This window comes from Daphnia magna, linkage group LG7, assembly GCF_020631705.1.
Source record: "Daphnia magna isolate NIES linkage group LG7, ASM2063170v1.1, whole genome shotgun sequence".
NCBI lineage: Eukaryota > Metazoa > Arthropoda > Branchiopoda > Diplostraca > Daphniidae > Daphnia > Daphnia magna.
In genome coordinates, this window is record NC_059188.1 from 7,193,828 (window position 1) to 7,206,644 (window position 12,817).

The 12,817-nt window shown below is 44.4% G+C and overlaps 2 protein-coding genes and 1 non-coding gene across 3 annotated transcripts; 2 read left to right on the forward strand and 1 right to left on the reverse strand.

The window, feature by feature from the left end:
- The first annotated feature begins 1,774 nt into the window (after positions 1-1,774).
- LOC123474510 lies at positions 1,775-5,123 on the forward strand. The gene is made up of 2 exons (XM_045176721.1): positions 1,775-4,837; positions 4,953-5,123. The coding sequence occupies exons 1-2, from the start codon at positions 1,775-1,777 to the stop codon at positions 5,121-5,123; spliced, it is 3,234 nt and encodes a 1,077-aa protein (XP_045032656.1).
- A 620-nt stretch (positions 5,124-5,743) lies between these two features.
- Trnat-agu lies at positions 5,744-5,816 on the reverse strand. The gene has a single exon. It is a non-coding gene; the product is annotated as a tRNA-Thr (tRNA).
- Positions 5,817-9,208: 3,392 nt separating this feature from the next.
- Positions 9,209-12,282, forward strand: LOC123474511. Its single transcript, XM_045176722.1, has one exon. The coding sequence runs from the start codon at positions 9,325-9,327 to the stop codon at positions 12,280-12,282; it is 2,958 nt and encodes a 985-aa protein (XP_045032657.1). The 5' UTR covers positions 9,209-9,324.
- Positions 12,283-12,817: the final 535 nt, after the last annotated feature.

Here is a 12,817-nt window from a genome sequence, read left to right on the forward strand (position 1 = left end):
GCATCCATCTTCAGGGCCATCCAACTATCCGCCACCAGCTCATTGGCCAAAAATAGCGATTTCAAGATTTAATGGCGATTGCCGCCGCTGGCCGTCTTTCGCCCAGGTGATGAGAGCAACTATAGAGGAAACTACACTACCAGACCTTTACAAAGTGCTAGCTTTGCGCGAGAACCTTACTGAAGACATCCAGAAGAGAATGGCGAATCTTTTCAACGGCTCTTACACTTATGCTCAAGCCTGGAGCGAGCTAAAGGACAAATATGGTGTGCCCGCATTGATTATTCAAGCCCACATCCAGCACTTGCAAATGGTCCAATCATTCCGTAACGGCGATTTCAAGTCCCTCGCCGACCTAGCCTCTCTCGTCCGGGATGCAGTATCTAGCGTAGCCGGAGACCCAAGCATGAACGAATTCACGCACTCAACGGTCGTCAACCAGCTCGCCACTAAGTTGCCTTTCAATTTGCAACAGGACTGGGGACGTTATGCTTACAATCTACGTCCAAAGGTCTCTTCCTTAGCCGACTTTGACCGCTGGATTGACGCCATTGTAGGAGCGGAAGAGTTGCGCGGCGACAAACTCAACAATTACGTAACACCGAAGCAAAACCCGCCACCGCGCCCTGCACTACCTTTCCCGCCAACAATTCTAAAAAATTCCGTCGCGTTCAAGATTCCAAATTCCGTCGAAAGCCCATCCGAGAGACCCAATCGAGCAGACAACCAATGGCCTGGATGTCCAGCTTGCAGCGATAACCCTGGCCATCGTCTGGAAGCATGCAGCATATTCCGAAAAATGTTGCCGTCTCAGCGAGCAGCCCTTTGCGGAGAAAATAACCACTGTTTCAAGTGCTTGCTTCCCGGACACTATGGGCGATCCTGCAGGAACACCGACGTGGCGTGTAATGCCTGCCCCGGCAAGCACCACTCTCTCATTCATGGAGCCGAACGCGTTTTTCCTGGAAAGCCTCAGCCAAAAGGTAAAGCAACTCTCCAGATTTTATTAGTTCACGCACCAAAAACGTCGCCGAAACCCGTCCTACTCGCCATAACCCCAATAGTCGTTCATAGTGACAAAGAAACCACCCTTACATTCGGCGTTCTTGATCCTGGTAGTGAAGCCACTCTTATAAAATCAAGTCTCGCACAAAGGCTTCGCCTCAAAGGAGCTAATCAGAAAATACGATTTGGGTCATTCCATAACGCCGTTCTACTCGACTCTAGCGTTGTCAACTTCGTCATTGAATCTGCCGATAAAGCCAGGACATTTCAAGTAACCGATGCCTTCACCGTCCGAGATATCCAGCTGTCACCACGTAATATCAACTGGCATACAGAAAAATTTGAATGGCCCCACCTCTCCGACTTAAATTTGCCTCCTATCGACTCATCTAAAGTAGAATTGCTTATCGGAATGGATATAGTAGACGCGCACGAAATTTTAGACTCTCGAATATCCAGCCACAACGAACCACGCGCTAATTTAACAGTATTTGGTTGGGCGGTAGTAGGAAAAATCCCACCCTCTCTGATCCGCGGACCGAGCGCAAAATGAGGCGAGATGTAAACGTCAATGGAATATCCCCCACTTTGCAGCTAATCGACCTCGTACAAAAATTCTACAGCACAGAAACGTTCGGAGTAGACATTCAGGCGACAAAACCCAGCTCCCCCGAAGACGCTTTAGCAATCAGCATCCTAAAATCGTCAATCGTAAATATTCGTTGCGGATGGCAAGTCGATCTTCTTGTTCAAATCACCAAACCCGAACATGCCAAACAACCGCGCACATGCAGTGTCGCGTTTTTACGCTGTCGAACGTCGCTTATTGTCCCAAGAAAACAAAGTCAACGCTATTCGTTATCGTGAAATCATTGAAGGTCATCTCGCAAATGGCTACGCCATCGAAGTCCAGTACGACCAGCTGCAACTCCCTTTCGGAAAGGTTTGGTATCTCCCACACCATTTCGTCACTAATCCGAATAAACCAAACAAAATCCGTGTGGTTTTTGACTGTTCAGCTAAATTCAACAACGTCTGCCTTAACGACTTTCTCCTACGTGGCCCTGTCTTACTCTCCAACTTAACCGGCGTGCTGCTCCGATCGCGGCAGTATTTAGTCGCTGTATCTGCAGATATAGAAAGCATGTATCACCGAGTCGGAGTCACCCCCAAAGACCAATCCGCATTACGCTTCGTATGGCGCACTCCAGGCAGTGACGAACCGCTCCGAACACTACAGATGACGACGCAAGTTTTTGGAGCCATCTCCTCGTCCACTTCCTCATTTTGGGTCCTGCAGCACGCAGTAAACAGCAATTCGCAATTCCCAGCCGTAGCTAAAAAACTCGTCGATAATTTCTACGCAGACAACTTAAGCGACTCGTTCGAAACCGAAGAGGAAGCCATCCTCTTCTCAAAACAGGCCGTCAAGTCTCTCGCGTCCGGAGGCTTCCGTCTAACGGCGTTTGCTTCCTCATCCCGACGCCTTTTAGCCTCCATTCCAGCTTCAGAACGATCGAACAAGTCACTCAATTTAGATTTCGACAAATTGCCGATTGAATACTTGCTCGGCCTCGTATGGGTTTGCGACGTCGATTGCTACCGTATCCGAATCCGGCCAATGGAAATGGTCACATCGAAGCGTCAAATGCTGTCCGCAATGTCCCGCACTTTCGATCCATTAGGCATCCTTCTAACCGTTATCACTCAAGCAAAAATTCTGTTTCAAGCGACATGGCGAACAACCCAAGAACGCGTACCGGCCCGAAAATCAGGCTCTCGTTTAGAAGCACTAGGTTGGGACGAAACGTTGCCAGATGGAATCCTGCTGAAATGGAACTCTTGGTCCAAAGAGCTACCATCGTTAGAAAAAATTTCCATCCCACGATGTTTCAGAACGGCAGATCTCCCCCTTAAAGATAGCCAGTTCGAATTGCACCTTTTCTCAGACGCGTCGTCCGACGCATTTGGCGCAGTAGCGTACCTTCGAACCATCGCCAAAGGAAAGATTCATCTGAGCTTTGTTCTTGCTAAAGGCCGATTGGCTCCTTTAAAGTTACTCTCTATCCCCCGCCTCGAGCTCCAAGGCGCAGTCACCGCTGTTCGACTAGCAAAAACGATAAAGGGCGAATTAAGATTGCCCATTGCAGAATACTATTTCTGGACGGACTCAGAAATAGTCCTTCGCTGGATCCATTCTTCCCACTGCAACTATTCCAGCTTTGTTTCACATCGCGTCGGCGAAATTCTCCGGCATTCAGAACCAGAACAATGGAGATTCATATCCGGATCAAAAAATCCCGCCGACGACTGCACGAGAGGAATGTCCCCCTCCAAGCTAGAATCTTTTTCTCAATGGTTAGGTGGACCAGCATTTCTGACGGAACCTTTGTCTCTCGAATCAGGACAGGCCGAGCTACTACCACTCGGAACTAACGACACCGAGTGGTGCCCAAAAAGAACAGTCGGCCACGTAAATGTAGAACCAATCCCGTCCCAGCAATCAGCGCCTATTAACGAAATAATTCGCCACCACGAAACTCTCAACGACTTGAAACGCAGCGTAGCCCAGCTACATCGCCCCGCCGAAGACAAAACGCCACTCCGTGCCGATGAGTTAGACCAAGCGCTTACTTTATGTCTGTCAGCAGCATGTCGCGAAGCATACCCTCAAGAATATGCCGCCATATCCGCCGGAAAGAACGTAAAAAATACCTCTCCTTTACGAAAATTGAATCCGTTTATCGACAAGAATGGGCTCCTCCGAGCCGAAGGCCGCCTCAAACACGCTGAAATCTCCCCCGAGGCTCGCAATCCCGTAATTCTAGGACTTAATCACCACCTAACCACCCTAATTATAGCCGACGCCCATCAGAAGGTACACCATTCAGGTGTAGAATGGACTTTAAGTGAGCTACGATGGAAATACTGGGTGCCCCGTGGTCGACGCCAAATCCGAAAAATGCTGTACAAATGCCGCGAATGTCGCCTGTCTCGCTCCCGTCCAAAACCGCCCATTATGGCAAGCCTGCCAAAAGAACGTCTTCAAGCATTCTTACCAGCATTTACAAATGTAGGACTAGATTTCTTCGGCCCACTTTATGTTGTCATCGGGAGAAAAACGGACAAAAGATATGGTCTAATAATCACTTGTCTCGCAACACGAGCTGTTCATCTAGAGGTAGTCTGGTCACTAACAAGCGACGCTTTCATCAACGCCCTTCGCCGTTTCATAAGCGTCCGTGGAAAACCCGCCTCCATATTCAGCGACAACGGGACCAACTTAGTAGCAGGAGAAAAGGAATTAAGAGAAGGAATCGACAAACTCAATTCAGAAAAGGTCACTACGCACGCGGCCGAGCTTAACATCAAATGGAATTTTTCGCCACCGTCTGGACCGCATTTTGGTGGAGTTTGGGAGCGGATGGTGCAATCCAGTAAGCGAGCACTCCGCGCAGTCCTCCAAGATCAGTCAGTCACCGATGAAGTACTTCAAACTGTGTTCAGCGAAGTCATGTCCTTGTTGAACGGCCGTCCACTCACCAACGTCCATATGGACCCCCGCGAACCAGAAGCTCTCACGCCCAACCACTTTATTCTCGGTCGTCACGAGCCCCACATTCCACCAACCATCACAGACGACTCGCACAAACTTACTCGCCGCCGCTGGATGCAAACGCAATTTATCGTAGACCAGTATTGGGCCAGATGGATGCGCGAGTACGTTCCAAATTTAATCGAGCGCCAAAAATGGTTCCGTCCGACAAAGCGCCTCGAAGTCGGAGACGAAGTCATCATAATCGATGAAAACAATCGGCGCGGAGAATGGCCAGTTGGTGTAGTGATAAAAACCCTCCCCGACAATCAAGGCGTCGTCCGAAAGGCCGTTGTTAAAACCAAAACCGGTGAATACTTACGCCCTGTAATTAAACTTTGTGTCATTTCAGAAAGTAATCCGCAACCGGAATAATCGATCCATCGTGGTGGCCGGAGTGTTGTGCACCGGCACAATGACATCTGGCAACATCGAAAGAGAGGAGGATGAGAAAGCAGAGCAGCAGACGACGGGAGTGGAGAGTAAAAAACCTCAAGAAGAATCACGTTTTCTCTCGTTCTGATTGATATAATTTCTCCCTGTCGTGTTCACGTTCCGTGAAATACAAAACTGTTTCTCGTTCTACCATCTATTTCGTTCACTGTGACGCGAGTAGTTCACATTTGAATGTTATGAAAACAGATCATGAAAACCAACAGTCTTTACAATCTCAAAGTATAATAAACATGTGATAATATCATAATTTTGTAACAAAATTATTGTAATTAGACTAGATATCGTATATCAATTTATATAAACTTTTAGAGACGATTTCAATTTCTTCCTTAAAGATTCACACAGAATTTAATATTCACAAGAATTTTCTAATAGGTCCCAACGAGACTCGAACTCGTGATCTCCTGCTTACTAGGCAGGCGCTTTGCCATCTAAGCAATGCGACCATTGATGTAATTAAGCTGTTGACAATTAAAAATCTTTGAATGTGATGAAAACAGATCATGAAAACCAAAAGTCTTTACAATCTCAAAGTATCATAAACATGTGATAATATCATAATTTTGTAACAAAATTATTATCATTAGACTAGATATCGTATATCAATTTATACAAACGTTTAGAGACGATATCTATTTCTTCCCTAAAGATTCACACAGAAATTAATATTCTCAAGAATTTTCTAATAGGTCCCAACGAGACTCGAACTCGTGATCTCCTGCTTACTAGGCAGGCGCTTTGCCATCTAAGCCATGCGACCATTGATGTAGTTAAGCTGTTGACAATTAAAAATATTTAAATGTTATGAAAACAGATCATGAAAACCAACAGTCTTTACAATCTCAAAGTATCATAAACATGTGATAATATCATAATTTTGTAACAAAATTATTGTCATTAGACTAGATATCGTATATCAATTTATACAAACTTTTAGAGACGATATCTGTATCTTCCCTAAAGATTCACACAAAAATTAATATTCACAATAATTTTCTAATAGGTCCCAACGAGACTCGAACTCGTGATCTCCTGCTTACTATGCAGGCGCTTTGCCATCTAAGCCATGCGACCATTGATGCAATTAAGCTGTTGACAATTAAAAATCTTTGAATGTGATGAAAACAGATCATGAAAACCAACAGTCTTTACAATCTCAAAGTATCATAAACATGTGATAATATCATAATTTTGTAACAAAATAATTGTCATTAGACAAGATATCGTATATCAATTTATACAAACTTTTAGAGACGATATCTTTTTAAACGCTAAAGATTAACCCAGAAATTTAATTACACAAGAATTTACTAATATGTCCCAACGAAACTCGAACTCGTAATCTCCTGCTTACTAGGCAGTCGCTTTGCCATCTAAGCCATGCAACCATTTATGTAATTAAGCTGTTGACAATTAAAAATCTTTGAATGTGATGAAAACAGATCATGAAAACCAACAGTCTTTACAATCTCAAAGTATCATAAACATGTGATAATATCATAATTTTGTAACAAAATTATTGTCATTAGACTAGATATCGTATATCAATTTATACAAACTTTTAGAGACGATATCTATTTTTTCTTTAAAGATTCACACAGAAATTTATTTACACAAGAATTTACTATGAGGTCCCAACGAGACTCGAACTCGTGATCTCATGCTTACTAGGCAGGCGCTTTCCCATCTAAGCCATGCGACCATTGGTGTAATTAAGCTGTTGACAATTAAATATCTTTGAATGTGATGAAAACAGATCATGAAAACCAACAGTCTTTACAATCTCAAAGTATCATAAACATGTGATAATATCATAATTTTGTAACAAAATTATTGTCATTAGACTAGATATCGTATATCAATTTATACAAACTTTTAGAGACGATATCTATTGAAACCATAAAGATTAACAAAGAAATCTAATTCACAAGAATTTACTAATAGGTCCTAACGAGAATCGAACTCGTGAGCTCCTGCTTACAAGGCAGGCACTTTGCCATCTAAGCCATGCGATCATTAAGGTGATTAAGCTGTTGACAATTAAAAATCTTTGAATGTGATGAAAACAGATCATGAAAACCAACAGTCTTTACAATCTCATAGTATCATAAACATGTGATAATATCATAATTTTGTAACAAAATTATTGTCATTAGACTAGATATCGTATATCAATTTATACAAACTTTTAGAGACGATATCTATTTCTTCCCTAAAGATTCACACAGAAATTAATATTCACAAGAATATTCTAATAGGTCCCAACGAGACTCGAACTCGTGATCTCCTGCTTACTAGGCAGGCGCTTGGCCATCTAAGCCATGCGACCATTGATGTAATTAAGCTGTTGAAAATTAAAATTCTTTGAATGTGATGAAAACAGATCATGAAAACCAACAGTATTTACAATCTCAAAGTATCATTGTTGTGCATCGGCACAGGTGATGAAAGAAATCGCGATATGGCAACGGTGGCGGGGGAGGAGAAGAAAAACCAGCGGGCAGTCGATCCAGACATTCCAACGAGGCCGGAACATTCCGGCGAATCGAGAGATTTACGTGCTTAATTTTGAGTTTAATCTAATCGATTGTAAGGTGCGCGTGTTCCCTTGTACCGTGATTCCGTATCGAGAATACATATTCTTCGCTGTCTACGGTGTTCGTGATTGATTATCCTCAGCGGACAGCAGTCCGTCACATTGGTGCCGAAACCCGGGATCGAACTTCACGTCCCTGCACGTCTTCCTAACGTGGCAAAATTCTTATCGTAGGTAAGTCAACGAATTTTTCATATTGGGTGTGAACGCACGCTGAGCGAGCAATAAATATCGTCGATACCGAAATTCACGTCACGACCACGAGGTCCCTTTTCGAACCCTACCTCCTCTCTTTATCTATTTCGTCGCGCGAAAGAACAAACTTCGAACTCCACCTCTTCCCACCGATCCTTTTCTTTTCCTTACCCCCCTCCCCGTTGTAAAAGTCGACGGCCAATTCATTTAAGTTTTCTTTATGCTAAGTTATATACTTTTCCTTTTATTTTTTTTTATACAAAGGGACATTTTGTGGGGCTCTAACATACAAAATAATAGCATCCCGGAAGGGTCGTCTTCTCTCAACTTTTACCCTTCCTTGGGCTGATTAGTTTTCCCCAATGTTTTATTATTTTATGGAGAGATGAAGCTGTTCGTCATCAAATGGGGGGATCTAATCAAACGGCGTAGCAACAGGACATGGATGGCTCTTCATTCATTGACGTTCTATCTCCATCATAACGACGACCTTATTTGAAATACCGTTTCTATAGTTAAATGAGGGTATCGAACGAACTAATAGAAAGAAACGAATAGAAATAGAAAGAATATGGCCGTGCGATGGCGAACGTTTTCGGGAAAGATATAAGTAAGTCAACCGTGGGTTTAAATAATTCGTATTGGTAGACGCATATGTGCTTAATGCGAATGTTTATTTTTTCGGCAATGTTTTACAAAACATTGAAGGGTGGTTTTTCGGTGGCCGGTTATTTAATTTGCTATAAACGAACCGCAATCATGAAATATTTGAACTACTATTTGAACTTTGTACTTTAAATTATAACGGTCAACAATAAACACAGTGGAGGAAATTAACATTAAATTAATCCTTAAAGAGGCTACTTCAAACGAGATAAACGGGGCTGCCGCCTCTGGCCTTTGCTACAAACACGCTGGCCTCGTATCTGTAATAAACGCACATTGTTTTTAAATTATTTTAACCACTGGAAATTGTCATCCCCGTTAAGTTATGTTACTGGAAATTATTCGCTTGTTTACCTAAAATTTATGATTATGATGTTTTTACCTACACAGGTCGAACCTACGAACACAAACATTCAACTTTCGAACATACCCAGCACTCGTTTCGAACAATTCTATTCCGAAAGGGTTTACAGGTATACTGTTCACGAAAACCTGTTAGCCTTATATTTTGATAATTAATAATTCCTTTTTACCTCCAGATCGAACATATGAACACGAACATACGGCCTTCGAACACACATACTCGTTTCGAATAATTCTCGTCCGAAAGGGTGTCTATACTGCTTAAGAAAACTAATTGCTTCTACGTTTCGATAATTAACAATTGTTTTTACCTACCCAGATCGAGCATACGAACACGAACGTACGGCAACGAGCACAGTCCCTCGTTTCGAACACGCCTTGTTCGAAAGTCTCTGAGAAAAATTTAACTCACTGTCCGTGCGACGTACGTCCACAATCTTCCGACGCCATGGACGACCTGGAATTAATGAATGCCCCGGATTTGTTCCGGCTACGAACCACTGCAAAACGCCAGCACACGAACCTCGTTACGCGAGTGTACAACATGATTAACAGGCGGGCAGCGCAAGCTGGATTCGTGGTGTTGTCAACGGATCTTGAAGCTGCGCTAGAGCGTGTCACGGCGATAAACGAGCGGTACGTCATCGCGGGAGAGCTGGATGATCAAGAAAGAGCGGCAGCAGAGGACTACATCCAAGGCGTTGCTGCGGTAAATAGGCAAGCACGGCTTGCCATTGGAGGGTATTTACAACCCGGCACTAACCCGCGCTTAGAAGGATGGATCGTTGAAGACTCGAATATTGATCAAGCTCTGCAGCAGCATCCCCCGACTGAATCCACTGGAGCAGAAGAAGATCGGGATAGCGGTCCAGAGCATAATGAAATAAACCAACGACCTGTTCACAGGACCACGCCGGCCGATCCTCCCATCGACCCATTAATTTTGGGCTCAACTGGTTGCGTCAATAACCAAACCGAGCCTAACGAGGCCAATAAAGCGAAACGACGAAGAATTGAACTTGAATTCGAACTCGAAAGGAAAAAGGTTGAACGTTCCCGCAAGATGGATGATCTTTTGCGTCAATGCGAGAGAGAAGAAGAAGATCTTAAAATGGCAATCGAGCGCGAAAGGGTCTTGGCTGGTGCGCTTGATGGATCGATTCAAGGAAACCCAATCCTTTCATCCACACCAAAGCGCAATATGGATACCGTCGGAAACTTACGACCCGTAGAAGCAAACGAAAGATCGGCAACATTCGCTCCGCCAAGTCGTTGGCCAAAGATTATCGTCGAAAAATTCAACGGGGATCCGCGAAAATGGCAAAGATTCGCGCACGGTATTCACGCCACCGTTCGCGACGCGAACATCCCTGACTCCTACAAGCTTTTGGGCCTTCAAGACAACATTACTGAAGATATTCGGAAAAGGATGGGCCACATTTTCAACGGATCATATGCATTTGAGTCGGCTTGGATTGAATTAGAAGTTAAATATGGAAATCCAGGTCTTATAATGCAGGCGCATAACCAGCACCTTCTCCAAGTCCAGCCTTTCAAAACCGGGGACTTTAATTCGCTCTTCACTTTAGCGGCAGATGTCCGTGATGCCGTATCGAGCGTTTCCGTTGAGCACTCAAAGGAGTTTACGTTTTCAACCGTCATCACCTCGCTCGCCTCAAAGCTTCCAATTCAGCTTCAAATCGACTGGGGAAAATATGCATATTCCCTTCGTCCGAATCTACCATCGCTACGAGATTTCGACAAGTGGATTGATATCGCTGTCGGAGCAGAAGAGTATCGCGGAATTCGACTTTCCGTGGCCGGAGATACCGTTAATAAACCCGCCCATAATATTCACCCTCGGCAGCAAGGCGGCTATGGTCAACCTGGTAGCAGTGGTTATCGTGGACCTACTGTGTTGACGAACGGAATTCAAGAAAGGGTAGCAGCTCCGCAGTGCCCTGCCTGCAGTGCCAATCCTGGTCATCGCCTCGAGTATTGCAACGTTTTCAAGAAAATGTTGGTCAACAAACGAGCAGCTCTCTGCGCCGACAACAATTTTTGTTTCAAATGCTTGACACAAGGCCACTACGGAAGAAATTGCTCCCGCACTGACGTGAAATGTAAGGACTGGGGAAAGGCCCACAACACTCTCTTACACGGAGCCGATCGCCAATTTCCGTCTGCAAAAAGTCAAGGTAACGAATCTCTAAATGTATTAACGATTCGTGCACCTAACCCGAACCGCATACGTCCCGTATTGCTAGCCATCCTACCCGTCACTGTAAAAGGTAATGAGTCCGTCGCCGAAACATTTTTGGTATTAGATCCGGGGAGCGAGGCCACGCTCATTACGAACGCTTTCGCAGAAACTTTAAATTTGACAGGACCCACCTTTCGTATCCGCTTCGGTAACTTCAATGATTCAATCACCATCGACTCTAAGGTCGCTTCGTTCCGCATTGCGTCTATGAACTATGAAGCCTCCATCAGTGAAGCTTTTCTCGTTCCAAAAATCAGTCTATCACCTAGAAAGATCGATTGGCCAAAACTGAAGACACACTGGGCTCATCTTGCAGACTTAAATTTGCCAGCAATAGACTCTTCTCAAGTTGGTGTATTGATTGGAGCGGACCAACTTTCGGCCCATATACAAAAGGAGATTAGGGAATCAATTGAAGATGACGGCCCTACAGCGATTCTAACTCAATTTGGATGGTCGGTGGTGGGAAAAATTCCAAATTTTCTTGTGGCCGGGCCAAGCAAGAAATTATATATCGACATTCACTCAGTTTCCCATGATGAGGCGCTATGTAATCTCGTAGAACAATTTCACTCTACCGAGTCTTTCGGTACGGATGTTTATGCTCCCACGATCACCTCGGCCGAAGATGCTCAAGTAATAGCCGTGCTCGAATCATCAGCAATTTTCATCGGGTGCGGATGGCAGGTGGACCTCCCTCTACGCTCAGAAGGCTTTGTCTTCCCTAATAAAAGAAAACAGGCTGTGTCTAGGTATTATGGGATGGAACGACGTCTCTCGCTGCCGGAAAACCAACATTATGCGGACAAATACAATCTCATCGTAAAAAAGCTTATTGATTCCGGCACCGCTGTAAAGGTAAACTCGTCTGCAATCAACAAGCCGGAAGGAATGATATGGTATTTGCCGCATCACTTCGTTGAAAATCCAAACAAACCAGGAAAAATCAGAGTGGTTATGGATTGTGCTGCGAGTTTTTGTCAAGTCTCGCTCAACACCCAACTTCTCCGTGGGCCGCCGTTGCTCCCAAAGCTAATAGGAGTGCTTCTACGATCGAGGGAATGTCTTTTTGCGCTTTCTGCGGATATAGCGGCCTTTTATCATCGCGTCGGAATTCCAGAAAAACATCAGTCTCTCCAATGATTTGTCTTCCGCGAATTCGGAAGCAATAAACCGCTGAAGACATATCAAATGACGACCTTGGTATTTGGGGCAGTTCATGCATCAACCACGGCAATTTGGGTCTTGCAGCATGCGGTCAGTCAAAACAGAAATTATCCCGAAGTTGCATCGCGAATAAGGCAAAATTTTTACGCTGATAATTTAAGTGACTCGTTCGACACCGAAAAGGAAGCCATAAAATTCGCAAAGGACGTCACAGAATCGCTGGCGATCGGTGGTTTTAAATTAACGGGCTTTGCGTCCTCATCTAAACGAGTCCTAGAAACAATCCCAGCGGAAGACCGAGCCGCATCGATCCTTGACTTAAATTATGGCGCCTTACCGACAGAATACATTTTGGGGCTCGCATGGGACTGCAACAGCGACTGTTACAAATTGAGAATTAAAGAGCTGCCTCCAATCATGACGAAACGGGAGTTGTTGTCGGCGATGTCAAGAGAATTTGACCCATTAGGAATTTGCCTTCCGGTCATTACGTATGCAAAGCTACTCTTTC

Coding starts and splice junctions, on each gene's coding strand:
- LOC123474511 (XM_045176722.1), top strand. CDS start 9,325: ATGGACGACCTGGAATTAATGAATGCCCCGGATTTGTTCCGGCTACGA.
- LOC123474510 (XM_045176721.1), top strand. CDS start 1,775: ATGCCAAACAACCGCGCACATGCAGTGTCGCGTTTTTACGCTGTCGAA. Junction 4,838..4,952: donor ATCGGCGCGGAGAATGGCCA/GTTGGTGTAGTG, acceptor GTGTCATTTCAG/AAAGTAATCCGCAACCGGAA.